General features: G+C 53.4%; 16 protein-coding genes across 16 annotated transcripts in view; 2 read left to right on the forward strand and 14 right to left on the reverse strand.

Annotated features, from left to right (window-relative positions):
* Positions 1 to 461, reverse strand: DQ04_01221000 (WD repeat domain 92; the record flags this gene model as incomplete). The annotated part of the gene is made up of 1 exon (XM_009310394.1): positions 1 to 461. A coding segment is annotated over one exon (461 nt), but the record flags the coding sequence as incomplete, so codon positions are not given.
* Positions 462 to 1,491: 1,030 nt separating this feature from the next.
* Positions 1,492 to 2,733, reverse strand: DQ04_01221010 (protein kinase; the record flags this gene model as incomplete). The annotated part of the gene is made up of 1 exon (XM_009310395.1): positions 1,492 to 2,733. One exon carries the CDS (start codon positions 2,731 to 2,733, stop codon positions 1,492 to 1,494), a length of 1,242 nt encoding a protein of 413 aa, XP_009308670.1.
* A 901-nt stretch (positions 2,734 to 3,634) lies between these two features.
* On the reverse strand, positions 3,635 to 6,016 carry DQ04_01221020 (choline/carnitine O-acyltransferase; the record flags this gene model as incomplete). The annotated part of the gene is made up of 1 exon (XM_009310396.1): positions 3,635 to 6,016. One exon carries the CDS (start codon positions 6,014 to 6,016, stop codon positions 3,635 to 3,637), a length of 2,382 nt encoding a protein of 793 aa, XP_009308671.1.
* A 417-nt stretch (positions 6,017 to 6,433) lies between these two features.
* Positions 6,434 to 7,696, reverse strand: DQ04_01221030 (peptidylprolyl isomerase-like protein; the record flags this gene model as incomplete). The annotated part of the gene is made up of 1 exon (XM_009310397.1): positions 6,434 to 7,696. The coding sequence occupies one exon, from the start codon at positions 7,694 to 7,696 to the stop codon at positions 6,434 to 6,436; it is 1,263 nt and encodes a 420-aa protein (XP_009308672.1).
* A 350-nt stretch (positions 7,697 to 8,046) lies between these two features.
* Positions 8,047 to 10,380, reverse strand: DQ04_01221040 (hypothetical protein; the record flags this gene model as incomplete). The annotated part of the gene is made up of 1 exon (XM_009310398.1): positions 8,047 to 10,380. The coding sequence occupies one exon, from the start codon at positions 10,378 to 10,380 to the stop codon at positions 8,047 to 8,049; it is 2,334 nt and encodes a 777-aa protein (XP_009308673.1).
* Positions 10,381 to 11,164: 784 nt separating this feature from the next.
* DQ04_01221050 (solute carrier family 35, member E3) lies at positions 11,165 to 12,115 on the reverse strand (the record flags this gene model as incomplete). The annotated part of the gene is made up of 1 exon (XM_009310399.1): positions 11,165 to 12,115. The coding sequence occupies one exon, from the start codon at positions 12,113 to 12,115 to the stop codon at positions 11,165 to 11,167; it is 951 nt and encodes a 316-aa protein (XP_009308674.1).
* Positions 12,116 to 12,813: 698 nt separating this feature from the next.
* DQ04_01221060 (hypothetical protein) lies at positions 12,814 to 13,170 on the reverse strand (the record flags this gene model as incomplete). The annotated part of the gene is made up of 1 exon (XM_009310400.1): positions 12,814 to 13,170. One exon carries the CDS (start codon positions 13,168 to 13,170, stop codon positions 12,814 to 12,816), a length of 357 nt encoding a protein of 118 aa, XP_009308675.1.
* Positions 13,171 to 13,586: 416 nt separating this feature from the next.
* DQ04_01221070 (eukaryotic translation initiation factor 4E (eIF4E) interacting protein) lies at positions 13,587 to 14,366 on the reverse strand (the record flags this gene model as incomplete). Its single annotated transcript, XM_009310401.1, has 1 exon — positions 13,587 to 14,366. One exon carries the CDS (start codon positions 14,364 to 14,366, stop codon positions 13,587 to 13,589), a length of 780 nt encoding a protein of 259 aa, XP_009308676.1.
* Positions 14,367 to 14,758: 392 nt separating this feature from the next.
* Positions 14,759 to 16,072, reverse strand: DQ04_01221080 (putative protein kinase; the record flags this gene model as incomplete). The annotated part of the gene is made up of 1 exon (XM_009310402.1): positions 14,759 to 16,072. One exon carries the CDS (start codon positions 16,070 to 16,072, stop codon positions 14,759 to 14,761), a length of 1,314 nt encoding a protein of 437 aa, XP_009308677.1.
* A 460-nt stretch (positions 16,073 to 16,532) lies between these two features.
* DQ04_01221090 (hypothetical protein) lies at positions 16,533 to 16,898 on the reverse strand (the record flags this gene model as incomplete). Its single annotated transcript, XM_009310403.1, has 1 exon — positions 16,533 to 16,898. One exon carries the CDS (start codon positions 16,896 to 16,898, stop codon positions 16,533 to 16,535), a length of 366 nt encoding a protein of 121 aa, XP_009308678.1.
* A 279-nt stretch (positions 16,899 to 17,177) lies between these two features.
* DQ04_01221100 (hypothetical protein) lies at positions 17,178 to 17,546 on the reverse strand (the record flags this gene model as incomplete). The annotated part of the gene is made up of 1 exon (XM_009310404.1): positions 17,178 to 17,546. The coding sequence occupies one exon, from the start codon at positions 17,544 to 17,546 to the stop codon at positions 17,178 to 17,180; it is 369 nt and encodes a 122-aa protein (XP_009308679.1).
* A 1,023-nt stretch (positions 17,547 to 18,569) lies between these two features.
* DQ04_01221110 (putative oxidoreductase) lies at positions 18,570 to 20,339 on the reverse strand (the record flags this gene model as incomplete). Its single annotated transcript, XM_009310405.1, has 1 exon — positions 18,570 to 20,339. The coding sequence occupies one exon, from the start codon at positions 20,337 to 20,339 to the stop codon at positions 18,570 to 18,572; it is 1,770 nt and encodes a 589-aa protein (XP_009308680.1).
* A 290-nt stretch (positions 20,340 to 20,629) lies between these two features.
* On the reverse strand, positions 20,630 to 21,718 carry DQ04_01221120 (mitogen-activated protein kinase; the record flags this gene model as incomplete). Its single annotated transcript, XM_009310406.1, has 1 exon — positions 20,630 to 21,718. One exon carries the CDS (start codon positions 21,716 to 21,718, stop codon positions 20,630 to 20,632), a length of 1,089 nt encoding a protein of 362 aa, XP_009308681.1.
* A 238-nt stretch (positions 21,719 to 21,956) lies between these two features.
* On the reverse strand, positions 21,957 to 23,030 carry DQ04_01221130 (hypothetical protein; the record flags this gene model as incomplete). Its single annotated transcript, XM_009310407.1, has 1 exon — positions 21,957 to 23,030. One exon carries the CDS (start codon positions 23,028 to 23,030, stop codon positions 21,957 to 21,959), a length of 1,074 nt encoding a protein of 357 aa, XP_009308682.1.
* Positions 23,031 to 23,887: 857 nt separating this feature from the next.
* Positions 23,888 to 24,397, forward strand: DQ04_01221140 (BES15S03c; the record flags this gene model as incomplete). Its single annotated transcript, XM_009310408.1, has 1 exon — positions 23,888 to 24,397. One exon carries the CDS (start codon positions 23,888 to 23,890, stop codon positions 24,395 to 24,397), a length of 510 nt encoding a protein of 169 aa, XP_009308683.1.
* A 62-nt stretch (positions 24,398 to 24,459) lies between these two features.
* DQ04_01221150 (hypothetical protein) overlaps positions 24,460 to 24,758 on the forward strand; it is a gene marked incomplete at both ends in the record, with an annotated part of 375 nt that continues 76 nt past the window's right edge. Inside the window, one exon of the mRNA XM_009310409.1 lies at positions 24,460 to 24,758. This exon is cut by the window's right edge and continues 76 nt beyond it. Coding sequence (XP_009308684.1) covers positions 24,460 to 24,758 — 299 coding nt within the window.

Below are 24,758 nucleotides of genomic sequence, written 5' to 3' on the forward strand. Positions count from 1 at the left end.
CTCGCGATCTCCGGCGGGCCGCTGTGCTGCGCGCCGTCAACGGCGTTGATGATGCTCTCGTGCGCGTGCGGCACGTGGAAGACCGCGTCGCCGCTGCCCCCGTCCAGCCGCTCCACGTCGCACACGGAGAGGCCGCCAGCGAAGTCTCCCGTGCAGAGCGTGATGACGGACTGCTGCTGCGGGGAGTTGTGGCCAAACGTGCAGCACTTGATGGGCATCTTTGTCTTGATCTCGCGCTCGACACGCAGCTCGCCCTTGTTGAGCTGCAGCAGCGATATGGCGCCCTGATTGTTTGGGTATTGTCCTACCACGGCGAAGGACGCGCTGTTCGGCACCCACTTTACGTCAAAGGCGGTGTAGAGGAGATTCTTCTTTACATGTTCGATGACCTGCTGCCGCGACACACGCCGCTGTTCTTCGCGCTTCCGCTCCCTCTCTTCTTCCTCCACAAGGTACGACATGTGGTGCGCTAGAAACTAACAGGTGGAAAAGAAAGTGGACGGTGGCGGGAGAGCGATACGTGTGGGAAAGCAGCAGCAGCACACGCTTTGGTGAGGCGACAGGATACAGACAGCAGCAGCAGCAGCAGCGAGAGAGAGAGAGAGTAAGAAAAAAAAAAAGCACAAAGGCAATGCAAAACAATAAAAGCAGACAGAAGACTTAGCGTAACGAGTAAAATAAAATAAAAATGTGCCGGCATCAAGGGCAAAACATTTTCCTCCCGCTGTTCCCTTTTTTTTNGGGGGGGGGGAGACACAGAATTGCTTGCACGGGTCTGTCTGTCACCATCGTATCTACCTGTTCTATCCTCGTTTATTTTTTACTTCGCTTATTGGCGCCCGTTCCGCAAGTTTTTTGTACTTGAGCCCGAGTCGGGGTGTAAATCTGTCACCTTGCCAGTGTGTGGCGCAGGCATTTCTTTTCGTTATTTCTTGTTTATTGTGCGTGCATTCTGTTTCTCGGGGGGATTTGTAATATCCGGGCAAGGAAGACATCCCTCGTATGAGTCCGGTGACGAAGAGGAATAAGGGAGGGGGGGTGAGAAAAGGCACTGGCTCCAGCGCGGCCCCACTGAAGGTCGTGAGCCGCCCCGCACATCGGGGGAGTGCAAGCGTCCCACTGGGTTCATATATATATATATGTGCCTATGTGTGATTTTCCGTTTGCGCCTCGTTTTCTTCGTCACTACTGCCTCACTGTTCCTTTCGGCTTGTTCACTTTTCAAGCCATTTTTTGTGCTTATTTTTTCCTCTTGTTGTTCTTTTATGATTTCTTTTGTTTTTGGTTTATTTCCTCCTTCCTTCGCCATCCCATTTTTTTTTTTCCTCCTTCGTGCTGTTCCTTCCCCCTTCGCCTCGCCTCCCCCTCAGCTCCCCTGCACACGAGAGAAGAGCCCTTCGCCACGTCGCTGAGCCGGGCAGCGCGCGGGGTTCCGCCGCTTGTCGCTGTCGGCATATTTGTATATAGGCGTGTACGCGTGTGTGCGTCTGTCTATAGCCGCAGCGCGGCCCGCAGACGCTCCTCCCACTGCGGCGCCTGAGGTGTGCGGAAGAACAGCCAGTCAGTGTCCGACAGCCTCAGCGCTACGTGGTCGCCGTCGATGCAAGCGACCTGCTCCACCTGCTGGAGCGGGATACAGCCCTTGTCGCCGACCCGAGCGCCCTGGCGCTGCAGCAGCATCAGCTGGCCGTCAACCAGCTCCATATAGCGTTCCTGGTAGTCGTGCGGTGGCTTGAACTTCCACACGGCTCCAGAGAACGTCACCGCCCGGTCGACGCGCGGCAGCGGCTGCAGCTGTGCGGGGCTGATGTCATATAACACGCGCTGCAGCAGCGAATCCTCTACGTTAGAGGCACGCAATACCTGTGGGAAGCTGCTCAGCGCGGCGACAATGGGCGGCTCGCTAAGCAGCTTCGTGGTGTCTGGTCGCTCCGCCGGCGCCTTGCGCAGCAGCGCATAGACGATGCGCTTCAGGTCCTCGCTGTACGGCGTCTCGATCGGCGGCACCGCCTCGTTGAGCACCCTGCGCCGCAGCTCCTCGTACTTGGATCCCTCGAAGGGCAGGCGCCCGGCCATCGCCTCGTACAGCATGACGCCAAGCGACCACATGTCGGCCGGCACCCCATAACGCTCGCTGCGCCACAGCTCCGGTGCCACGTACGCGGGGGTGCCGCAGATGGTACGGCCCACCTCGCCGTGTATCGTGTCGTACATATTGCTAAGGCCAAAGTCACCGATCTTCACGAGGCCCTTTGTTTTGAGCAGCACGTTCGCCGGCTTGAGGTCGCGGTGGAGCATCTTCCGCTTGGTGTGCATGTAGTGAAGGGCAAGGATTACCTGGAGCATGATGTACGTGATCTGGTACTCCAGCAGCGTTGCCCCGCCGCGCAGTTGGAAGCGCAGGTCGCCAGCATCACAATACTCCATCACGAGGAACAGGTACGACTCCGTCTCGAGCTTGTCGTGCAGCTGAATGCACGCAAAGTGGTTTACAGACTCCAAGCAGCGCACCTCCGTCCGCGCCCGCATCAGCGCTGAGGGAGAGCAGCTCCTAAGCGGTGTGATCTTCAGCGCGTATGGCGTACCGGTAGCGGCGTCCTTTATCTCCCACGTCTCGCCGCAGCCGCCGTGCGCAAGGTAGCGCACGTACACGTACCTGCAGTCACCACTGCCTATGAAGCCCGGCGCAGTGATGCGGCTGCCCACCTCCACCTGCTCCATCTCGCGCGACATGGCGCCTACGCAGTGCCGAGCCTCCCGTCGCGCTGTGTTGCCGTCGTAGAAGCAGCAACAAAAACAGACCGAAGAGAGAATAGAGAATAGGTGCAGCCACACGAGCATCGTGTGTGCAACAGAGAGAGAAAGAGAGCAACAGCCATGCAGGCTTCGTCACTTGTTAAGACACCATCGCCCTCCCGCTCCTCCCGTGCGTCCACCACAGCAGCGGGCAGACCGAGAGGAGGGTGGGAAACAGAGACACCCGTGTTGGCGAGACGCGTTTTTGCTACGCTGCAACCCGGCATGACACCGGCACTCGCCCGCTCGCACTCTTAAAAACTATTTTGTTTCTTCTTCCCGCATTCGCTCAGTGTTACGGCCACCAGACAGACAGACAAAGAGATATAAAAATAAATATACCACAAAAAAAAACAAAAAAAAAACAGAAAAGGATCAAAATCAGATGCGGTGAAAAGAACACCAGCAACGCCCTCCGCCGTATTATCCCCAACTCGAAAAAGTCATCTACAAACACGGAGCGAAAGGCAAGATGGGTAGAAGCCACTGTAGAAGCAAGAAGAGAAGTAAACGTTTGTATCAGTAACAGTTAGAAGTGGCATTCGTTCTTGGTCTCCACCCACACACGGAAAGTATTCGGGCACACACACTTGGGTGTGTATGTGTGTCCATCACTCCCCCATTCTCCTTGTATATATCCGCTTTTGTGCGGGCACAGACACGGCCGGCCGCCTACAAGGGGGCAAACAAAAAAAGACAACAGAGAAACGAGACCAAAAGGAAATCTCACACTGCCTGCTATGGCCACTGCACCTACTTGGTTGTACTACTACTAATACTACTAATATTACTAGTAGCGCTACTGCCGCTGCACTTGCTACTGCAAGCTTCACCAGGCTCACTTGGCGTTTGCAATCGCAGCCATGTCACGCAGGGCCTCGGTGATGTGCTCCGCAAACCGCTTCGACGAGGTCATGGGGCAGCTGTGCTTCGATGTGATGCTGAAGTACAGCAGCCGCTCGCCGTAAATGCAGTAGCACACACCGTAACCGTCGTCCGCGACCGGGCCAAAGCCGCCGTTGGGCGTCTCGAAGGGCACATCGTCCTTCGCGTGGAACTCCGCTGGTATCTGCCGCGTGAGCACCTGCGACGTGCTGAGCCTCCACTTCGGCCGCAGCGCCGCCTGTAAGAACTCCGACACCACCTCGTACGCGGCGCTCACGCAGTAGAGTGCGAAGAGGTGCCGGTCCACGCCGCGCCCGGCCACCGCGTCGTGCGATGTCAGCTGGTGGCGCTCACACGCCACGCGCAGCAGCCGCAACTTCTCCGCCGAACTCAGCGACGGCTGCTGCATCGCCCGCACAAACGCGCACGACTCGGCGCTGACGGTGCGGATGGTTTCGGTGCGCCCCTTGCGGTACATGCGCAGCGAGGCCGCCTCGTACGTCTGGTCAAAGCGTCCCTGGTCTCGGAAGTACGCGAGCTGCATCGCCATCTGCACCCACGCGTCTGGGCTGCAGTGGTTCTTCTTGGGCATATCCTTACCGTATTCGGCGAAGCGGCAGATGTCGAGATCGACGTCCTGCACTTCGTGTAAGTACCGTTCGTGAACAGTGCGGATGCTTTGTTTCATCTCCTTGTCGATGGTGAAGCGGATGCGATTGGGGGGGAACACCTTAAACTTGCCTGCTGCCAGCGCCGCCTCGTCTTCAGCGAGCTTCTTCACGTGGCCATCCTCCGTGTACAACTCGCGGTGCTCGTCCGATACACTGAAGTGCTCCAGCACGTGGGCAAGCGTCAGCGCGTCGCCCCACGAGTGCTCTACGTGCACGCCGCAGCGGCCATCCTCCAATACAATGACGTTGAAGCTCTTGTCGCTCCACCGGTTGTGGCCGTTGCCGCAGAGGTATAGCATTGCCTCCTCGTTAATTGAGGTCGGCGCGACGTCATCAAGGGAGAGAACAAAGATGGCCTCTTCAATCACCCGCAGCGGCTTCACGTTGTAGGCGTTGTTGACGAAGTGCTTGTCGCGTATATCAGCCCACTCCGCACGTGGGGCGGCAGTGAATGCCGGGATGAGCGCCTCGATTGGGTCCATCTCATCATCAGACTGCAGAATCGACTCCAACGCCAGTTCCAGCTGGTAGGGCGAGAGCTGGTGGTTTGTCACCGGGTGCAGCACCTCCAGGCTATAGAAGCGGCCCTTGGAAATCACCACAATGTGCTTCGTCCCCTCGTACTGCATCAGTAAATCCATCTCGCGCCCAGGAACGCGGGTGGTGTTGAACACGTAGCGGTACTGGTCCATCTCAAACGGGATGAGGCCACCGAACTGTGGCGGGAACGTGCGTTTATCGAGGCGCTTCTTCACGCGTACAAGATTGTACACCGCGGCAGCAGCACGTGAAGCCTGCCGCGAGGTCGGCACATACTTGGCGAACATCAGGCCAAACCAGTTGGAGTTGATGCACAGGCTCTCCCGCTGAGAAAGATACACATACTTAAGCCACCAGTCTGCCATGTAATTCTCAGCGAACATGTATTTCAGCTTCAGAAGGCGCTGGAACCGCCGCCCCTCACCCTGCACAAACTCCCCCGCCAACCTGTTGAGCCGCTGCCACTCCACGGGTTGTCCCTCGTACAGCGGCGCGACCGACTGCATGAAGCGTTGCACCGTCATCTCAAGGTCCGGCAGCGGCTGCGCCGGCAGACAGCTGCTGTACGCCTCTGTCCGCTCAAGGCTGCGGAAGAAGAGCGTTTTGAGGATGAACGACCAGGCTATTGTCGCATAACTTTTTTTCCTGCGACCCTCGTATAGCCAGCCGTTGTACTTCAGCACCTGCCGGAGGGCGAAGCGCTGCACCGCGGTGAAGAGTGTGATGCAACCAATTGCGGCATTCGCAAAGAGCGCCGGCAGGCGGTAGCGAGGGTCAATGCGCCTCGCGATGGGGTTGTGTTCATCGAGGCGCCAGAGCAGCTCTGACAACGCATTGGTGCGAATCCATGAGTCAGACGGGGAGCGGAGGACCCATACGAATACTCCAAATGCAAACGCCGTGACGACGGACAGCGGAACTGGGTATAGTGCATACTGAACCTTGTCGATTCCATGCCAAAAGGAACGGCGCATGTTCTTTATAATGAAGTACGGATGCGGGATATAGAGCACGAGGCCACTGCTGCTTACAGAGAGCTGAGCCTGCTTCCTGCTGGTGTCAACCTCGAAGCCCACGTGATGGAGAGCGGCCGTGGGCCGCGCCGCAAAGCGTGCCTCCGCCATCTGTGTCTTCGAGCTCTGGCTAAGTAGCTACCTATCCGTGTGCGTGTGTGTGTGTGTGTGTGTGTTTAAAGAACAAAACAAATAAAAAAGTTGGGTGATGCAGCAGCTGTAGCAGCAGCAGGAGGAACGAACTCCAGCAGTTCACAAGGAGGCGGCAGCGGAGATTGGCGCCGCCCCCTCTCCATAACCGAATAATCCTCTCAAAGTAATGGTTCTAGTGAAATGTCGAAGAAGAGGGTAGTGCATTACTGGGGGAAAAAGACAATAATAACCACAATAATAATAATAATATTTTTTGCCCTCATTGTCATTCTTTGACCAATAAAACGAATTCATAATAACGGTCGTAGCCGTCGTCTGTCCCTGTTTTCCGGATGCTGCAGCGGGGACAAAAAGAAATGGAAATGGCGGCGACAACTAGGACGCGAACATGTTCTTGTAGATCGCTCGCTGCTTCTTCTCGTAGGTCTTGCGCTCCTCCTGCACGCGCTGCAGAAGCACCTTTGCGTCGGCGTTGGACGTGTCAAGGGCAAGCAGCTGGTCCAAGTCACGTTTCGCGTCATCCCACTCGCCGAGCGCATCGTTCGCCTTAGCGCGGCGGTAGAGCGCCTTGGTGTTGTGCGGCTCCGCCTCAAGGATTTTGTCGCAGTACTCCACGCTTTCCTTGTACTGCCGCTTGCCCAGAAGCACCTGGGCAAGATTGCCCCACACGACGTGGCGCAGTGCGCAACACGCGTCTTTCTCCTCGTCGGCAAAGCCGCTGTCATGCTCAACGAACTCCAGGGCGCGGCGGTACTTGCGCTCCGCCACGTCAATGTTGCCGTCACGGAAGGCGGCGTTACCCTGCTGCTTGCGCCGCTCGCTTTCATCGAGGCGCGCCTGCCCCTTGAACTCCCACGTCTTGACCGTTGTCAGCTCTTGCAGGTCGACCACGTACGTCACCATCTCGCCCGCGGCGATGCCGAACTCCTCGCAGGGTGCGTCGATGCGGTGGCCGGCGACACGGAACGATGCCGCCTCACGTTTGCGCATCGTCGAAAGACACGTCTCAAGGTGTGGGGGCAGTGGTGTGTCCCCCACGACGATCTGCCAGCCGAGGCGCTCGCACAGAAGCTTGTCGCTGTCCTTGTCGCCGCCGTACACGCGCAGGTCGATCGTCACCGCTGACTCGTAGCCTGGCCGCTCGTAGTCAACGCCATCAACGGTGATGCTCTTCATGATGGACTTATCGCGCGCCTCCGACACATCCTCGTCGCGGGTCCAGTCAAAGAGTTCCACTTCAAATAGCAGTGTCGCGTTGGCCGGGATCTTTGGCGGGCTGCCAGCGGCGCCGTAGCCGTACTCCGGGGTGCAACGCAGCACCGACTTCTCGCCCACCCGCATCGTCGCGACACCCTTGTCCCAGCCCTTGATCACCTGCCCACGGCCCAGCGTGAACTCAAAGTACTCACCGCGATCGCGACTGCTGTCAAACTTCGACCCATCCGACTCAAGCGTGCCAACGTAATGCACCGTCACCTTCGCCCCCTTCACCGGCCGGGTGCCGCTGCCTTCCACCAGCACTGTCTTGAAGAGGCCGCCGTTCGTGTCAGGCACCTCCGTCGCCACACCGACGGGGTAGTCCACCTCCCGCATGGGTTGACTGTCGACACTCGATACACTGCTGTCTGCAGAACTCATCGCCGTGGCCGTCCTCTTGGGGTGTGTGTGTGTGTGTGTTTTATTACTTGACGCTTTTTTTTTCGTGTTCTCGGTTGTTGCAGGAGGAAGGAAAGGCAGCGACGGAGAGGAGAACCAACAAAGTATCAAAAATAAAAAATAAAAGCGAGGGAAATGGTGATCTGCGCAGTCAATGGCCATACAGATAAACGGTCAGCCGAAGATTCTACAAAATACGCCAAAAAACCAGAGTGGGCCTTTTTTTTTGCCTTTGGGAGGTTCCATTCATTCCCTCCTTCGCACACACCTACACAGCAACCTGCGCACATATACACGCATAATCCCTTTCCACCACTTGCTTGATGTTGACGCTATTTCACCGCGTAACCCGGCTCTTCTGGTGGGTTCTTCGTCATCCCGAGGGTGGCCCAGCCGGGGGCGTGTCGCGGCACAGCCTTGCGGTTGCGCTTCAGGCCGAGTGCCTCCTTCAGTTCGCCAGCCTCCAGCGCTGGACCCTGTAGACGGTAGTAGAAGCGGTCCAGTGTCGTCGGACTGTCCGCAGTATCCTGCCGGTCATGCATCTCGCTCACCGTCATGGCAAGACGCTTGCCGAGCACCGCCGCCCCACGACTCGCTTGCTCCAAGTTTGTCTCGGGTGGGTGCGTCCACCGCTCAGCGGACGTTGGGTGGCTAGCGCGAAACGGGGCGGAGATGTCAACATCGCCACGCGCCGCATAAAGTTCCCGGTTGCCCTTTGGCAGGTAGCCAAGCATCACCTTCATGTCACGCTGGCGCTGCAGCGAGAGGCCGTCGTCCTTGTCAGCCCATGCGGTGCCCTTTTCAAGCTTCTGCATGTACGCCAGCCGTTCGCGGGCTGTTTTCTTGCTGTTCAAGTCGTCGAAGTACACCTCCCGCTCGTCCTCAAGGATGCGGCGGTCACGCGCCGCCTCGAGCTGCTCCTGCTTCGGATGCACGACGCTTGTCTTAGGTGAACGCCCTGTCGATGGGTACAGGTAGCAGTATACCTCATTGTAGCTAGACCGCACCGCACCGGCGGTGTGGTACGCCCGCAGCTGCAGCGCCTGCCGCGCCACCTCGTCGAGGATGCTTCGAAACACTGGGAACGCCTCCCTCGGCGTACCAAAGTCAGTCAGGTTAAGGCGCACCGCGTGCCCGCGCAGCAGATGCTTCGCGACGCCGATGCTTTTGAACCGGATCGCGTGCGGGTGTGTCCCGCCACGGAAGGGCACCTCGACGCACTCCTTTGTTGGAGGTGGCTGTACACCCAACTTTTGCATCTTGAAGCGCAGCATGTCCCGCATGTGCTCGCGGTGGTCAGCGATAGTGCAGAGCGCCACAACACGCCTGTCGCTTTTCTCTGTGTGGATTGCTCCAACGCGGATGAGGTCAAGCCCGAGCTCGCGCGCCATGCGACGCGCCTGCGAAACGGGAATGTCGACATCCGTGTCGTCGTCGCCAGCTGGGAGCTGCACCTCCGCCCCGCCGCCGACGGGCACAATGCTGCGCACACGCACGAACGGCTCCTGAATCATCTCGTTGATAGGGTGCGCCTGGAAGTACAGCAGTGTCTCTTTGCGCACCTTGTTTGCGGAGTAGCCGACCTCGCTGGTGTCCATCGCCCCCTCCGCCAGCATCTCGTGCGCGTGGCCCTCCGCCTCGTAGTCGGTCAGCTGCCGCAGCCGGTGGCGGTTGTCGGCGTCGCCCCAGAAGTCGGGGCCGCGCAGCTCCAGGAGGCGGTCGTCCGACGGGCGCTGGTTGTACGCATCATACGTTGGCGGAGGTAGCGGCGGTGTAGGTTGCACCGCCCGCTGCACATCATCACCGTGTGCGACAGTAGTAGTTGTCGTAGTGCCATTGCACTCGAGAGGGAAGTGTGGATTCGCCTCTGCTGGATGCACGACCATCGCCTCCTCTTCGTCCGCCACTCCCAACTGATGTTGTTGGAGCGAGCCACAGCGAACGTTGAGACTGCATCTAGTTGGTGTCCTCGTTGCTCTCAGTGTTGTTGCGAGCTCACCCTTCGCCATGCGTCGGCGGTACTCCTCCGCACCAACGTGGTACGACGCATTGCCACGTCTCCCACCGCCAAATGCTGCGTACACGTTGTCGAACTTCGGTAGCTCCTTCGCGCGCTGGTGGTAGGCGCGCATCACCTCTCGCTCCACTCGGTCCAAGTCGCTTCCCAACACGCTGCTCCCGGGCAGCACCATGTCCTTTGCATCGTCATCATCATCCCCATTCTCCGCAACGACAACTTCGTCCACAAAGACAGTTGGTGACCTCTCGGTGGCGACAACAGTTGGTTTCTCATCCTCCTCCTCCTCACCACGCAACGCCTGCTGTTGGATACTGCGTCGGCTTTCATCCGCACGCGGCACCTCTGCAATGCGCACGTCACCTTCATTTCCTCGACGCTGTGAGTACACTGTGGTGTCCTTGGTGAGCTGTCGCAACTGCGCCTTGAGTCCCTCCACGGTGAGAGGGACGCTGAGCTTTTGTTTTGCCCGCCGCTTCGGCCGTTGTCGCCCTGTTGCTATGTGGGCGGTGCTGATGCCCCCCTTTGCGCGAGTGGCACCCAGTGAGGACGGCAGCGTCTCCTCAAAGTACTGGCCGCCCAACGGCGTGCGGTACATGCGCCGCTGCCACACCGACTGCAGCTGCACAACAGCAGGGGCCCGGCGCATCGCTCTCCTGTATAATGTGTGCAGTGAATATAAGTGTGTTTGTATGTAAAACAAAAACAAGGAGAAGAGAAAGGAGACTCTGAAGAAGTGAACAAATAAGAGAGAACGCAATGGTGATGCATGTCATGAAGCCACCGAAGGACCTATAGCAGCGGAATCCCTCCTTCGCATTCCGTGTCCGTTTTCACACTGAGTGACGGCAGCATACAACATTCAGCAGGCGCAGCGACGCCGTCGTGGGCGCGAGCGAACAACGCTGGCGCCCTATGACGAGTACAAAAACAAAGCGGCACCTAAGTGGTTCATGTACCGCCACACTATGCGGGTAGTTACACATGCAGAAAGCAATCAGTCTGCATTCGTCGTCACCCCACAGTCACAACACCACGATGTCGCCGTCACGATGGAAGTTACGCTGCACGTGAAAGGAAATGAAGGCGACAGCCCAAGCGGTGTATGTGTGTGTGTGTGTGTGTGTTCGCGCGCGTGCGCAAGGCAGATCTGGCCAAGCAAGAAAACAGAAGAGGGCCAAGCAATATCCTGCGCGGAGTACAGCGGAGAATACAAAAATCGTTACTACACAATCCAGCCCGTCCACGCACTTGAGGCGTTGGGTTGATATAATTAGAACACATCCCCCTTCCACCTTTCTTTTTCGTTCTTTCGTCTCTCTCTCTCTCCCACACACACACAAACTCAGTTTCTCACTTTCTGTTCTCGTTATTATTTTGTTCAGTCATTTTTCATTCGTGTATGTATGTATGTGTGTGTGTGTGTGGGCGTACTACACGCGCGACTTGTCTGTGTCGTCCTTCACCATCTCCTTGCTCACACTGAGCTCCTCCGCCGCCATGCGTGTCGCAGTTTTGAGGTGCGTGTACCAGAAGACGCCAGCAAGAGTGAGAACGACACCGGCGAGCTTCTTGTTGTTCATGTCGCCCCCAAAGAAAATATACCCGAAGGTAAGAATGATGCACAGTTTAAAGTGCCCAAGCACATTGTACGTCACCGGCGACGTCTTGCCGATTACGAGGAAGATGGAGATGTTCACGAGAAACGCGACTACGCCACTGAAGAATATGGCCATCAGGGTGTCCGTGCATGGGAAGATCAACGTCGGGCCCTCACTCAAATACGCAATGGGCAGCAGCATCACCGCCGAGAGCGGTGCCTGGTAGAGCAGCAGCTGATACGAGTCGCACTCGAGCTCCTTCTGTTTCGTGCCAACCCATATCTGGTACTGGCAGGTCACCAGTAGCGCAGAGAAGGCGATGATGGCACCGCCAAGAGTCACTTCGCTGTCCGTCACCGTCGCAATCGCCACACCAAGGCAAATAACGCCCAGTGACAACTTAATTTTCGCCGAGAATGACTGCCGATATATGAATGTTTCCATTATCACGAGCAGTGGTGTGGTGAGAACCTTCACGAGCTGGTAGAACCCAACATTGTTGTGTAGCAACGACATATTGGTCAGCATGACAAACCCGCAGAAACTGAAGCTTAGAGGCAGCACACGCATCAGACTGAGCCGCTTGAATTCAAACATGCCACATCCCAGGCACAAGAGTAGTCCAAGAAACGTCATTGTAAAATGTATCAGTGTCAGCGTCGTGCTCGCTCTGAAGTCGTGGTCCTCAAATATCCACTTGTTAATAAATACGATGGTGATGCTGCTAAATGCATTGAGGGCCAAGTAAAATGGCACCAGCGCGCGTTGAGGTATAAGGGCCATTGTTTCGATCTTGCAGAAGTGTTTGTATGTATGCAATAGGGAGTGTCAGTGCANCACCAGCGCGCGTTGAGGTATAAGGGCCATTGTTTCGATCTTGCAGAAGTGTTTGTATGTATGCAATAGGGAGTGTCAGTGCAATGAGCAAAAAAGGGGGGTCTGCTAGTTCCTCGTAAGTGTACAAATTACTATTGAAGGAAGAAGGAAACAATGGGATAAACCCTGCAGCACACACACGTAACAGCCCCAGACGCCAATGAAAAACATATAAGGCGAGTGTCAAAGGGACGCAGAATGAGTGAGTGAGTGAAAAGGATGCATAGTAACAATAGAAAACAAAAATATGGATGGCCCAAGGGCAGATACAGCAGTCCCTCTTCCTCCTTATCCTCCTTCTTCTCGCACCCCAGTTTCTCCCCCTTGTCTCAATGCCTTTTTCCTCTCTCTCTCTCTCTCTCTCTCTCTCTCTCTCNTCCTTTGTGCTCCCACCCCCTATTCATCGTCTCCTTTTCTCCTCCCTTGCCTCAAGACAAATAGCTCACCATCACCACCACCGCCACCACTGCTGTTGCTACTGATGTTGTTGTCGTCGTCGTTGGCTCTCGCCATTTTAATAACTCATATGTGAAGAAGTAAAACGCTATAAGTACACATTGTATCGGAGATTATTCGCATAATAAGGGGGTTGGAGGCGAACCCATTCAATAGCATCTGCGCGGGCAGCCCGAGCAGCGCCGAGAGTGACGGCACCGCTGCGAGATCGGCGGGGAGGAACTCACTCGCCTGCACTGCGACGACGCCCGTGCAAGCGACGCGCATCTCCCGCGGGGACAGGGCAACGAGGGGCGGCACGAGACGGTGGGCCTGGCGCCGGCTGTTAATGTGCAGCGCGCGATNTGCACTGCGACGACGCCCGTGCAAGCGAGGCGCATCTCCCGCGGGGACAGGGCAACGAGGGGCGGCACGAGACGGTGGGCCTGGCGCCGGCTGTTAATGTGCAGCGCGCGATACATCGCCGTGGGAATGGGGCAGCAGCTGGCCACCCGACGGCTGAACATGCGTGACGGTTTTTTTTTCCTTTTTTGTTTTTTGTTTTCTTTCCTATCACGTCGTGTGCGGGTTTCCTGGGGCAGCGGCGAGGCACACACACATGGATGGATGGATGGATGGATAGAGAGAGAGAGAGAGAGAGAGAGAAAAAAAGTCAGGAATTAAGAAGCTCGTGGCTGAGGTAGTGGCGAAACACGTGAGAAGCGTCATTCACTATCAGGCAGGAGCAGTATTAGTGGTAGTAATAACGCACTGCTGTTGTTGTATATGTTACTCTCTCACCTCCTCTATTTCTTCCTGTTCCTCCTTACTGTTTCTGAGGTTTCTAGCTTTGCAGATCTATGTATGTCGTGTGGTTTAGCAAAAATCAATGCGGTGTGTGTGTGTGTAGGCTCATGTGCAGTCCGTGGTCCCCCTGCCACCACTACAACTCGTACCTTGGTGGTATGCTCCAGCTGCCTTCTTCGCTCGCCTGCATCAGCTCGCGATGCGACAGGTACTGCAGGGCACCGTCCTCTAAGTCCAGCAGCGTCTTTACGAAGCGGCCAATGCGCATCTGCGTCTCACGGTCCGCCGCTGTGCGTGTCCAGAGACTCAGCTTCCAGTCGCGTCGTCGCTCGGCCCTGCGCAGCGCCACACCGCATATTTCCGTCTCTGGACACGGAAGCCGCTCGCCAATCAATGCAATACACAAATTCTCCCATGCCGCATCGACCGGGAGCGGTTGCAGTGCAGCTTCTGCAGGCTTTCCCTCAGTAGAGGCCCCTCTACCGCGTGTGGCGGATTCCTGTTGTTGTTGCTGCTGTTGAAAACGCACTACCCAGCGGCCCCCACGCCGGTTGGCCTCGTGCTCCCACATGGGGGCGATGTTGCGCCGTAGCATGTAGTACGTGATGCCGGGCGGCAGCTGCGATGGCGGCAGGGTGCACGAGACAATTCCCCAGAAACCCTCAGCGTTATCGAAGAGACCTATACTGCGCACCTGATCCAGCCACGTTGCGCTTTTTGCATTCGCCTTAGGCAACGCGCCCCCCTTGACAGCGCTGCTGCGCACGTTGTTGTTGCCACCACCCCCGGCCGCTGCGCCGACAGGGCCTGGCAGTACGCACCACATCTCCCACACGCCCCACAGCGGGGTGATGCAGCTGGGCGGGTGCACGGCCAAGTGTGGCTCATCAGGCCGTGGCTTCAGCCGAGTCTGCATGCTGCTTGCAGTGGTAGTAGTGATGCCACAACAGTACCAAGGCAGTGTACTAGAGAGAAAATAAAAAAGAGAAATCAAGGTAGATGTTTGTTGCTGTACATCAAGAAGTTACATGCACTCCTACATATCTCTCTCTCACACCATGAACTCAGCTTCTTGCCTTTATTTAACCACGGCACAACAAACACAAAAATAGGGTGAAAACGCATCAGGCCGCACGCATATATATATATATATATATATATATAGACGTTTTCAAAGGAGAAAAAAAAATGATAACACAATAGCGCACATAAGATACCGCTTGATAAAAAGGAAGGAAAACAGACATATTCGTTTCGAAGTCAGAAAGGGAATTTAAACAAGAATGAGTATCTCAGTCACTGGTAAAATCAAGATAAGTTCACTATTTGGGAATCGCTACCCATGCCATTAATGGAAAAGCACGGGAACTGCAGGCACTCAAGTGCCGTAGGCCGATCGATGGCGTTGGGTGCAAGCATACGCCGCAGCAATGTCTTCATCCCTGCCGAAACCTGTGCCCAGTGGGGTCCTTCGAAGTTGACACCGTTGCGCACAGCCTCCAAGTGCACTTTTGTCGACTGACACGGAAACGGCTCGTACCCTGTGAGGAGAATGCAAAGCGTCACGCCAGCCGCGAAGATATCCATCCGCTTCATGAGCTCGGCAGACGTGTATGCCGGGGCATCACGTGGAGTTGTGGCGGGCCGTTTCTTGGCACCGTCGGCTGCAACGCTAGAGGAGTTGTCAGATTTGGTTCGCTCGGAGGACACCATGAGGATCTCTGGAGCCGCGAATCCCAACGTGCCGCAGGGCGTTGCAGCAATGGGTACCTCCTCGTGTGCCAAACGGGGTGTCCCATTCGTCACTGGGACCGCCATATGCGAATTTCCGTCGTTTCTGCTACGAAAGTTGCTGCTGGTGCCAATACTCCCTGATTCTGTCCTCTTCGGGAAGGTGTTTGTCCCTTCGGCAAAGGTGCGTGCGTAGCCAAAGTCCGCAAGGAGGATATGTGGCACCTCATTCGTTTTTACTGCCCGCTTCAGCAGAATATTCTCTGGTTTAATGTCACGGTGCACAACTCCACATGAATCATGCATGTAGCCGAGAGTCTGTAACAGCTGCCTCACGACAGGAATAACCTCCGCCTCGGAAGGCGCCTTCTTGTTCACAAGCCAATCAAACAGATCCCCACCCTCGGCGTTCTGCATCACAACATACACCTCTGTCGGGGTCTGCAGCACCGAGACGAGTTCCACAACGTGGGGATGACTACATATCCGCAGAGAGTCAATTTCTCGCTGAATAATTTGCCACTTCCTACGTGAATGCACATCGCCCTTCTGCAGCACTTTGACGGCGACAGGGGCGTTGTGATAACGAGGGTTCGGTGCGCCCTCCCTCAGCATTGTCCGGTACACCGAGCCGGTGGCACCGGTGGCGATCAGTGCTCCTTCTGTAAAGAAGGTATCCCACGATTCCCCAAATGGGAGTGAGAGCGGCACTCTCAACTGTGTAGGACGACATAGCAGGCGTGTTTGACGCCAAGTCGCATCGTCACAGAAAGAAAGGATAAGATGCCACAGGTTTATTGGCACCTTGAGAAGGGAAGGCCGGCAGTTGCACACGGCACACACGCGAAACCTTGTCCCTTCGTCTTGGCCCTCTTCGTCGCGCCACAACATTGTGCACCTCTTGCAGCAGATGCAGCCACAGCGACGGCAGTAATGCTTTTCCTTCCTTACACCAAAAAAATGATCGCACATGGCGCACCGACGCACGGAAATGTCCAGCAGTCGCCGACCAAGCACAACTGTATGCTTCGGTACAGAATGGTCAATCTCTGTCTCGGCGAAGCGAGCGTTTCCCGCCCCCATGAGTTGTTGTTTTAGTACTCCACGTGTATAGAAAAGTATGTGTGTCTGTGTGGGTGTGTGGGTGTGCAGTGTCCGCCACCAGCTCCTGTCAACGTGGAGAATGAGAAAGGGAAGGAAAGTGCGAAGGATCTGTAGGGTTGAAGGAGAATGTAGGACTGAAACACGCCCGCAAAGTCAAATGAACTTCCATCAAGAGGCCTTGTGGTGGTGGTGGTGATGATAGTGTATTAAGCAATAGTAACTCTATAAAAATCGGACAGTGTAAACACTAGTCTCCTTTCTGTGCGGGTGCTGGCTCTTCTCCCGTGCTATTCCTCCCAATTCGGGCCTCTCGTCGCTCTTTTGCGAGGCACTTCATCAAGTCCGTTTTGTACGGGAAATAGCAGCTGACGTGCTTCATGTGAAGCTCATACCCCTCCACATGGTCGGCAGTCATGCAATTGTATAACATGATATTGTGCTCGTAGCATGGATGTTCCGGCTTCATTTCCGGATCAAACGGGTGGAAAGGGTGGCGGCCGAGAAGCTCGTTGATGTGTTTATCGCCAATCTCCGGCGGTGGCATCTTCTGTAGGTACGCTGTGTCGCCGTACATCCAGTTGATGGCGCGGCGGAAATATGTGTCATTCGACATCAGCAACACCACGCCAGTTCAATGGTGGGCCCTAATCGTCGCCTACACATGACAGAGAAACAAAGGGAAGGTGGAAGGGAAGCGATGTATTAGCCCAGTCACTCTGTGACGACCATTTGGTATTTCACTTGTAGACTTCAAGTGTATTTAAAGCTAGAAACGTCATACAGACGCGTAGCGCTAAAGCAACAAACAACAAAGGAGGGAGGTATGTGTGCACGTATGGGTTTGACAGCCAGAGCCGGTGTTGACCAGACCGACCGCCGTACATGCATACATTTATAGCACATCACGGTAGTTCTCTCTCATGTCGGAAGATGGGAACTTCGCCCCGTTTACAGCAAAAAGCTGAATATCACTTTCACTGCTTGTTGACCCCAAAGTGTCCACAGCAACTAAACCAAACATCCGAAGCAACTGTCCAATGTAGCGCAAGAGGATAAGCACCCGGTGTTCCGCCAGTGAGGCCTGCTGGCGTGTGACATGGAGAATAGAGAAGATAGTGATGCATACAATGCACGCGACAACTTCAGAAACATTGTAAGCCGATTCCCAAAAATCGCCACGCATCACGGCTAGTCGGAGACCGACTTCACCAGCGAAAAGAAACGTCAACATGCCCTCTGCCACATGGTACCAAAGTGACATCACGCAAGCACTTTGAAATATGCTGACCACTAAAAGAACGAGGGACGCACCAACAATGCATCGGTTGACATTGGAACTAAACAGGATAAAGTAAAGATTCTTCAGTCGCTCGCGCACGGGTATCCTGTGGGGGACTGGCCACAGATTATCCCTTGGCATTCAAGGAAGTCACGTCGAAGCGCACGGCAGAACCGCTTTCTACCCCTCACCACCAAAAAAAAAGTGTGCTTTAATACGATTAAAAATTACCTGACTATAAGAAAAAGCAAAAAAAAGATAAAAGGACTTTCAAGGAGGCTTGAGCTCAAAGCCAACGAAAATCATTACCCAGATTTCCGCATACAAATAACCCAGGAAGGCAAACCACAACTACAGAAAAAGAACATAAGACACAGCAATAACAGTATAGGTTGTGGCTTCCCTTGCGTTCTGGGTGTCGTGATCTTTTGGCAACATAGTAATCCCATCAGGCAGGCCCACGGCAATGCTCGCATATGTGTGTCACAATGTCTAGCAATGAAGCCAAAAATGCAATGCAAGTACGGGTGCACAAGCAGTTAGACCCACAGTAAGGCGAGCCGCATCACTTTCAAGGCACAGCTTTTGCCAATCGCTATAGCATTTCTCTGCATCTTCATGACCAGGATATGCATCTGGGGAAGCATTCCTCCGGCAGATGGTGCTGGGGCATCAGCAACTGCGACAGCATGACATCCAGTACGTTTTCCTCTCTAAGTGTAAGAGAATTCACTGCGGAAAAGTAAAAGTCCCCGCAGCGCAATCATATAACAATTTTCACACACAGACAAACGTGCACACCGTCCAGCGAAGGCTCGGGAAACAAAAATGTCATGTACGTCTATCTTTCCAGTATCCAAAACGAGACCTATGGTTTCTCACGACGATGGCTGGGTCACAAACTCCCTGACAACAATCCAGTGGGGTACCCCCATTTGATGAATCGGTCAATAAGCTACAGCGAGTGGAAAACACTATATTAACCCAAAGAATATTAGTGCTTCTTCATTCAAAGACATTTACCGTGCCCCAGACATCAAACATAAGCTGTCCTTTTTTCTCCAACAACAGCACGCGTTGTTCACGCATGCTCTCGTCGTCATCACTAGAGGCCAAGATATGGTCCATTAATCGTCGCCGTAAAGACCTTAAAACTGTCACAGGTCCGCACACAAACAGCTGCGCATCATTTTCAAGAAGCGCAGACCGAAGCACATCGGCATGAGAATCCAACACATCCGTAACATACTTCGGGTAAACTTGCTCATTTGAACGGGAAAGCGCCACATCATAGCGAGAAATGACGTTTAATTTCAGCGCCTCCTGGAGTTGTTTGTGGAAAACAAGCTCTGCAAGATTCCTTGCGCCGTAAATCACCCAACAACCAGGGTTCTTCACTTCTGACCACATACCAGCTTGGCGTTGGCGCAAAAGCTCGTGAACAACACTTACCAAAGGTGCGATACCCGTCCCTGCACCGACGAGTATCATCGCTGGAAATGTAGCTGCTGTCGTCATTGGCTGTGTGGCAAGCCGCAGCAATGCTCCTTTCAGACCTTTTGCAAAGGGGGTAGTATCAAACAATTTGGTACCCGCATACATTGGAATTTTGTGTGGTCGCGAAGAAAAGTTGCAGAGTGGATGCGACGCGTGTCCCGTGAAGACATGTCCAGGAGACCCATTGATACTTTGGCGACGAGATGCAGCATCACGCAAAAGCCCGGCGAGGACATGCACCGCGTCACTCTTCTTCTCACCTCCAGTGTCGCCAGACCTCTTCTTCTCAGTGATGTCAACACTGCGAAGACATAATTGCACGGAGCGCAGACACGTCCCTGCAGAAGAATCCCTAGTAGTATAATCTACCACACTGAACTTCCTGGGTCGCAATGGTCCGCTCACCTCCAGAAGTCGTGCAATGGGAAGCCGTATAAAGGGAAAAATATCAAGCATATCAATAAGCCTCGGGTAACAGAGTGGTGCTCCGTTGTTCATTACTGTTTTGTAAACGAACGGAGCCACCTCCTTTGAGGCACAGGTTTCCAACAGTTCTATAGAGCCCAGGTCCTTTCCAGTGGTATCTGCTGCAAACTGGGTGTCTTTGCTTGATGTTGCAATACGTAACAATGTTTGAAAGAAAGTTGGCCGCAGAAGGTAGCCAGAACTATTTATGTCGACAAAATACGCGAATAGCGTTCGTATTTGAATCCGACGCCGAAGTGGCAGCCAAGGTGGAAAGTGGTCCGGAGGGACAAACGGAGAGCGGTGAAGCTCGCACCACTGATCAGGACTGACCCCTAGCCGGCTGCACAGTTTCTCCACTTCCCCAACCCGACCACTGCTGCTTGTGTCATTATCATTAGGAACCAAAATCTCCACAGTATCCCCCGGCGACGGTAGCATTGGTGCTGTCATTTTCTCTGATTCCCCATTGTTCTCTAGAAGCAGATCAATTACGTGTACAGCCTGCCCCTCGTCTGTAGCGTCTCCATTCGTCGACGAAGAACTGCTGCTCCGCACTAAATGAACGTCACGAATAGATGAGAAACGATCCAAGATTTTTGACACCGCCATCAATGGTGTTATACCCAAGTCCTCATTTTCAAGGGCCTCCACATACTTGACCACAACACAGCCAATGTAATCGCGTGGTTTACAATTGTTTTCACTCAAAGACGACTCGGACTCATCACTATCTCCTTCTTCATCATTGTCGTCGTCATCCTCCTCCCCCTCCTCCCCAGGATATTTCCCTTGTGCCTTCAGCTCCTGCATCTTTTCTTCGTACCTCATAAGATCATCGAAGTAGACATCCCAGACACAACGTGTGCAGCCGCTTCCACAACACTCACTGGGGGCAGGCTCACGAGGACGTCTCAACCCTCGTTCATGCATCGATCCAAGACAAAAAAAAACTACATGGATGGAAAGAAGGAAGATCAATGCAAATCCATAGACAGGAATGTGATACTAACAATTCGGTTTCTTTTTTCTACAGTCTAACAACCAACAAATTAGGCAGAGTGTGTTGATTTCAGCAATTCCTCACCTCGCCCACGTCATGCCTAGGGCTCGGGTGAATGCGCCAGAATGATACGCCACATCTCTTCACGAAGGGATTCTAGCGTTAGCTCCTCGTTATGCCGCCACACGTACGGCTCCTTCGCCATAGCCTCGCCCTTGGCGTCTCTAAACTTGACAAAGTATGGATGCTCCATTACATCCTTCGCTGTAAGTCTCTTAGCAGGGTGAAATACCAACAGCTTCGAGAGCAAATCCGCCGCCTCAGGCGTCGCCATTGGAAAGAGCTCGGTAAACGGTCGAGCCTTTTGGGGTGGCTGTGCAAGGAGAAAGTTCCTTGCTTCGTCACTAAGAAACTCCATATCATTGACTGAAGGAGTCCCGAGTAGATGTACAATCATAATTAGCTGGCGAATGTAATCCGGACCCGGTAACAATGTTTTACCTACCAGCAACTCTGCAAAAATAAGCCCCAGGCTCCAAACGTCTACTGCATTCGTGTACTGATGTGACCCCATCCCTAGTACCTCAGGGGGACGATACCAACGCGTCACGACATACTCTGTGAGGGCAGCCGACGCTGTCCATTGATCATCACGCGCCAGTCCAAAGTCACAGATTGCCAGTGCACAATCAGCGTTCACTAAAAGGTTGCTTGGCTTTAGATCCCGGTGCATTACTTTTGCAGTGTGCAAGTAGCAGATGCCTCGAAATGCCTGAACCATAAAGTATTGGTAGTGCTCATTCGTCAGCTTCTGCCTGCTTCGAATAATGCGATGTAGATCGGTATCATACAAGTCCATTACCATGTAAATATCCTCGAACTCGTCCTTTCGTATCGGACGAATGAATTGCCGGAGGCGTATCAGGTTACTGTGATGGAGAGTCGTCAGTATATCCATCTCCCTTAAGATACGCTTACCCTCCTTTATATCGGAAAAGACTCGAGGCACCTTCTTTATAGCCACACGTTCACCACTATCCTCATCTATCGCAGAGCATACAGACCCATACGCACCGGAGCCCACCAGCTTCAAAAGCTTATGAGATTTAGTTACTTCAAACTTCTGGCCCTGAACCACATACAAGCGTCGTCCTTCAGCCAGAGTTTCCACTTCTCGGGGTTTATCCATCCTTCACTGTTACAAATGAAAAAAAATGCTTCCCTACACTAGCACTCACCCCCCATCAAAGACCGCTCTAGCAATGTCAAAAAAAGGCAATGTTTGGTGTGCCAAAAGGTACTTTAAAGCCATATGTTTCGATTCTGTTTGTTTTTCTGCCGCCGCATCCAGATATTGTCCTGTTTACATTTCAATAAATAATGCATGCAATAATGGGGGAGGGGGGAATCCGTGATTGAAGAATAGATTACGCTAGTGGGCAAGTCACAATCATCGTCATCGATGATTTCAAAAACTTCGCCGACACGTCATCCACAGATATAGTTCTTGGTAGTTTCACATCTGTTTCGCCCACCTCTATAGAGTCTGGAGACGCTGTTAGATCCACATCTTTCATCGACTTCACGCCAAGCGGAGGCTTCAAGCGCACCACAATCTCCGTCTCACCGCAACGCACAGACTCTACGGACCACTGCTGTACTGGTTCCTTTGACGGACTTGGATGTGGCGCTTTGAATCCTTCGTTTTTCGAGACCATACTCGTTGTCTCAGGTGCTTGTGTAGTTGTACTCACAAGTTGGCGTGTATCGATCACCTGACACTTCTTCCGAAGACCTTCAGGGAAGTGAAGTAGCGGATCTGGTGGCGGTTGATTGCACTCTTTACTTCCTCCCTCACCGTATAATCTGGCCTCGTTAAGAAACCCTTTTCGAATTCCGCTGCTAACGGGCATTTCTGATATGAGTGGTGAACGTTTCGTCTCGGTTTCCTTCAGGGAGGCGTTTAGTTTTAGCTTCTCAGGCAACGAAGCCGTTTCGTTCGCCTCGGTGCTGACGGATTCGCATTTTGTTTCCTTTTCAAATGTTTTCGCAAGCTCTGAAAGCATTTGATGCATAGCCTCTTTACCACTTTCAACATACGCTTTATCAGGGATTAATCTACAACCACGTACATTAAGTCGCATGCCACACTCTTGAAGAATCCATTCAATCGCAAGATTGGTGAGTCTAGTTATAAAGTGTTCAAAAAGGTGGTGACTCTTCACACAACGACGTGTCAAAAAAGGATGAACGACTACATCTACAACGTAAGCATATTTTTTATCCTTACACTTTACTGGAGATCCCACAGATATTGGCACAATAAGATTGTCCACGCCATGCTCATCTAGATAGCTCTCAGTGACCGCATCCATGTTCTTTGCCAAAGCCATCCCGACAGAAGAGTGACCACAAACATTGACCACAACCACAGTTTTCCCATCTGTCGCCACCGTTTCAAAGCAGAAACCTGCTTCGGCCCCTGGTATGGAAGGCACCATTTTGCGAAGCTGACTAAGAATAAATTGGCCCTATTATGCAAACAAAAAGAAGGGGGAAATATGACAAAGGGAGTACAATTATCGTGCTACACAATGAAATTTCTTCCCGCATGTCATCACGGGTAAACTCAATTACAGAGATGGAAAGAAGAGTGGTGTAGCAGTTTCTTCTTTTCCAACAAAGCTTCTACTTGTAAATGAGTTCCCTTTAGTCAAGAGAACATATCAGATGTCATGTATGTCCACAATCGGCTCCTGCAAACAAAAGAAAAACAATTTGTCCAGGCAACAGCAAAGTCGTTGGCCACCCCAAACTGTTAGTTAATAACAAATTCACCAGGGAGTCTTCTATTGCCATAAGCAAAAAAAAAAGGGACTTGGGTTTCGCAACCAATATGGTAACAAGAAATGAGATTCACAACGGAATAAGCTTCTGGTTTTACAAACTATTTTGACAAGTGAGAAAGGAGAAACGCGCTGCAGAACCCTAAAAGAAAAAATGAGCCACCTGCACGTTACGATTTATAAATCTCAAAGCGTCCCAGTAATTTATCATACATTTCTCTCAATGCATCCGTCATGGCACCAAAAATTACACAACAATTACATCAGCAACACAAAGCAATAGTCCTCTAATCACCGCTGGTACACATTCCACTCACACCTTTACTTCACAGAAATTGATTCATTTCTAAGAACAGCCTTTACTGAAAAAAGCAACTACCTACAAAATCCATTGTTTTACCTCGCAGAGTCATCCTGAACTAATACACCCAAGAGAACGTTACACCTTCAACGAACAACACACTTGTGATACCTCGCTCAACTCACAGTGATACCAAGGTCCAGTAGCCCGCATGGCCCTAAGCAGAACAACGCCAGCAACGCTCGACACTTGGAGAACTTTGCAGCGCCAGGTTTACGGCATCACACAGTACCGGGGCCAGCCGCGCCTTGCTGGGACACAGTATTATCCTTGTCGGTCTTGGGGCGCGTGTTACCGCGCCGTCAGCAGTATCATCCGCACCAAGTTGCTGCTTAGTGGAAATGTGGAAGAGAATCACGGCCCTACATTGAAGGGCATGCAATGGAACTCAGCTGGGCTAACACAGGCCAAACGCCTAGCCTTGAGTAAAAAGCTCTACGATGATAATATCACGTTCTGCATACTGAGTGAGACAAAAATGTCCCTCCCCCTGAGGCTGCTAGTTTTGGACCCCCTGGGTTCCAACATTATGGAAATGCAGCTGGGGACCGAAGAGAGACACACTGCGTGCCTTCTACTTGGCTCTAGTGCAGGCCAAAGCAATGTATGGTATAGAAGTATGGTACTGGGACGCATCATCCACCTCGCGAACAACGCTTAATGCCGGGCAGCACAAAGCTTGTAAAATAATCGCCGGCATTCCCAAAGGTAGCCGCACAGAAGATGCTTTACTTGAGGCCAACCTGCAGCCGCTCAGTACGACGGTACTTACTCGTAGCCTCAAATATATACCCCTGTGCGAAACGCGAGGAGGGGCGGTACGTGACAGTGCCAGAGTGGTATACCCGACCGAACACCCCGCACGACAACTTCATACCACAATCATGGCACCTTACCCAGAACTCCATATTGAAGCTAGGATCCCGCCCCTGGCGCCCCTCACGCTACGGTGGGCATCTCGAGCACTGTTTCACACATCGCTTGAAGGTATCACCGCGGAGGACCCGGACGAGGCCAAACTT

The sequence above is a fragment of the Trypanosoma grayi genome, assembly GCF_000691245.1.
Source record: "Trypanosoma grayi strain ANR4 Tgr_122_V1, whole genome shotgun sequence".
Lineage (NCBI taxonomy): Eukaryota > Euglenozoa > Kinetoplastea > Trypanosomatida > Trypanosomatidae > Trypanosoma > Trypanosoma grayi.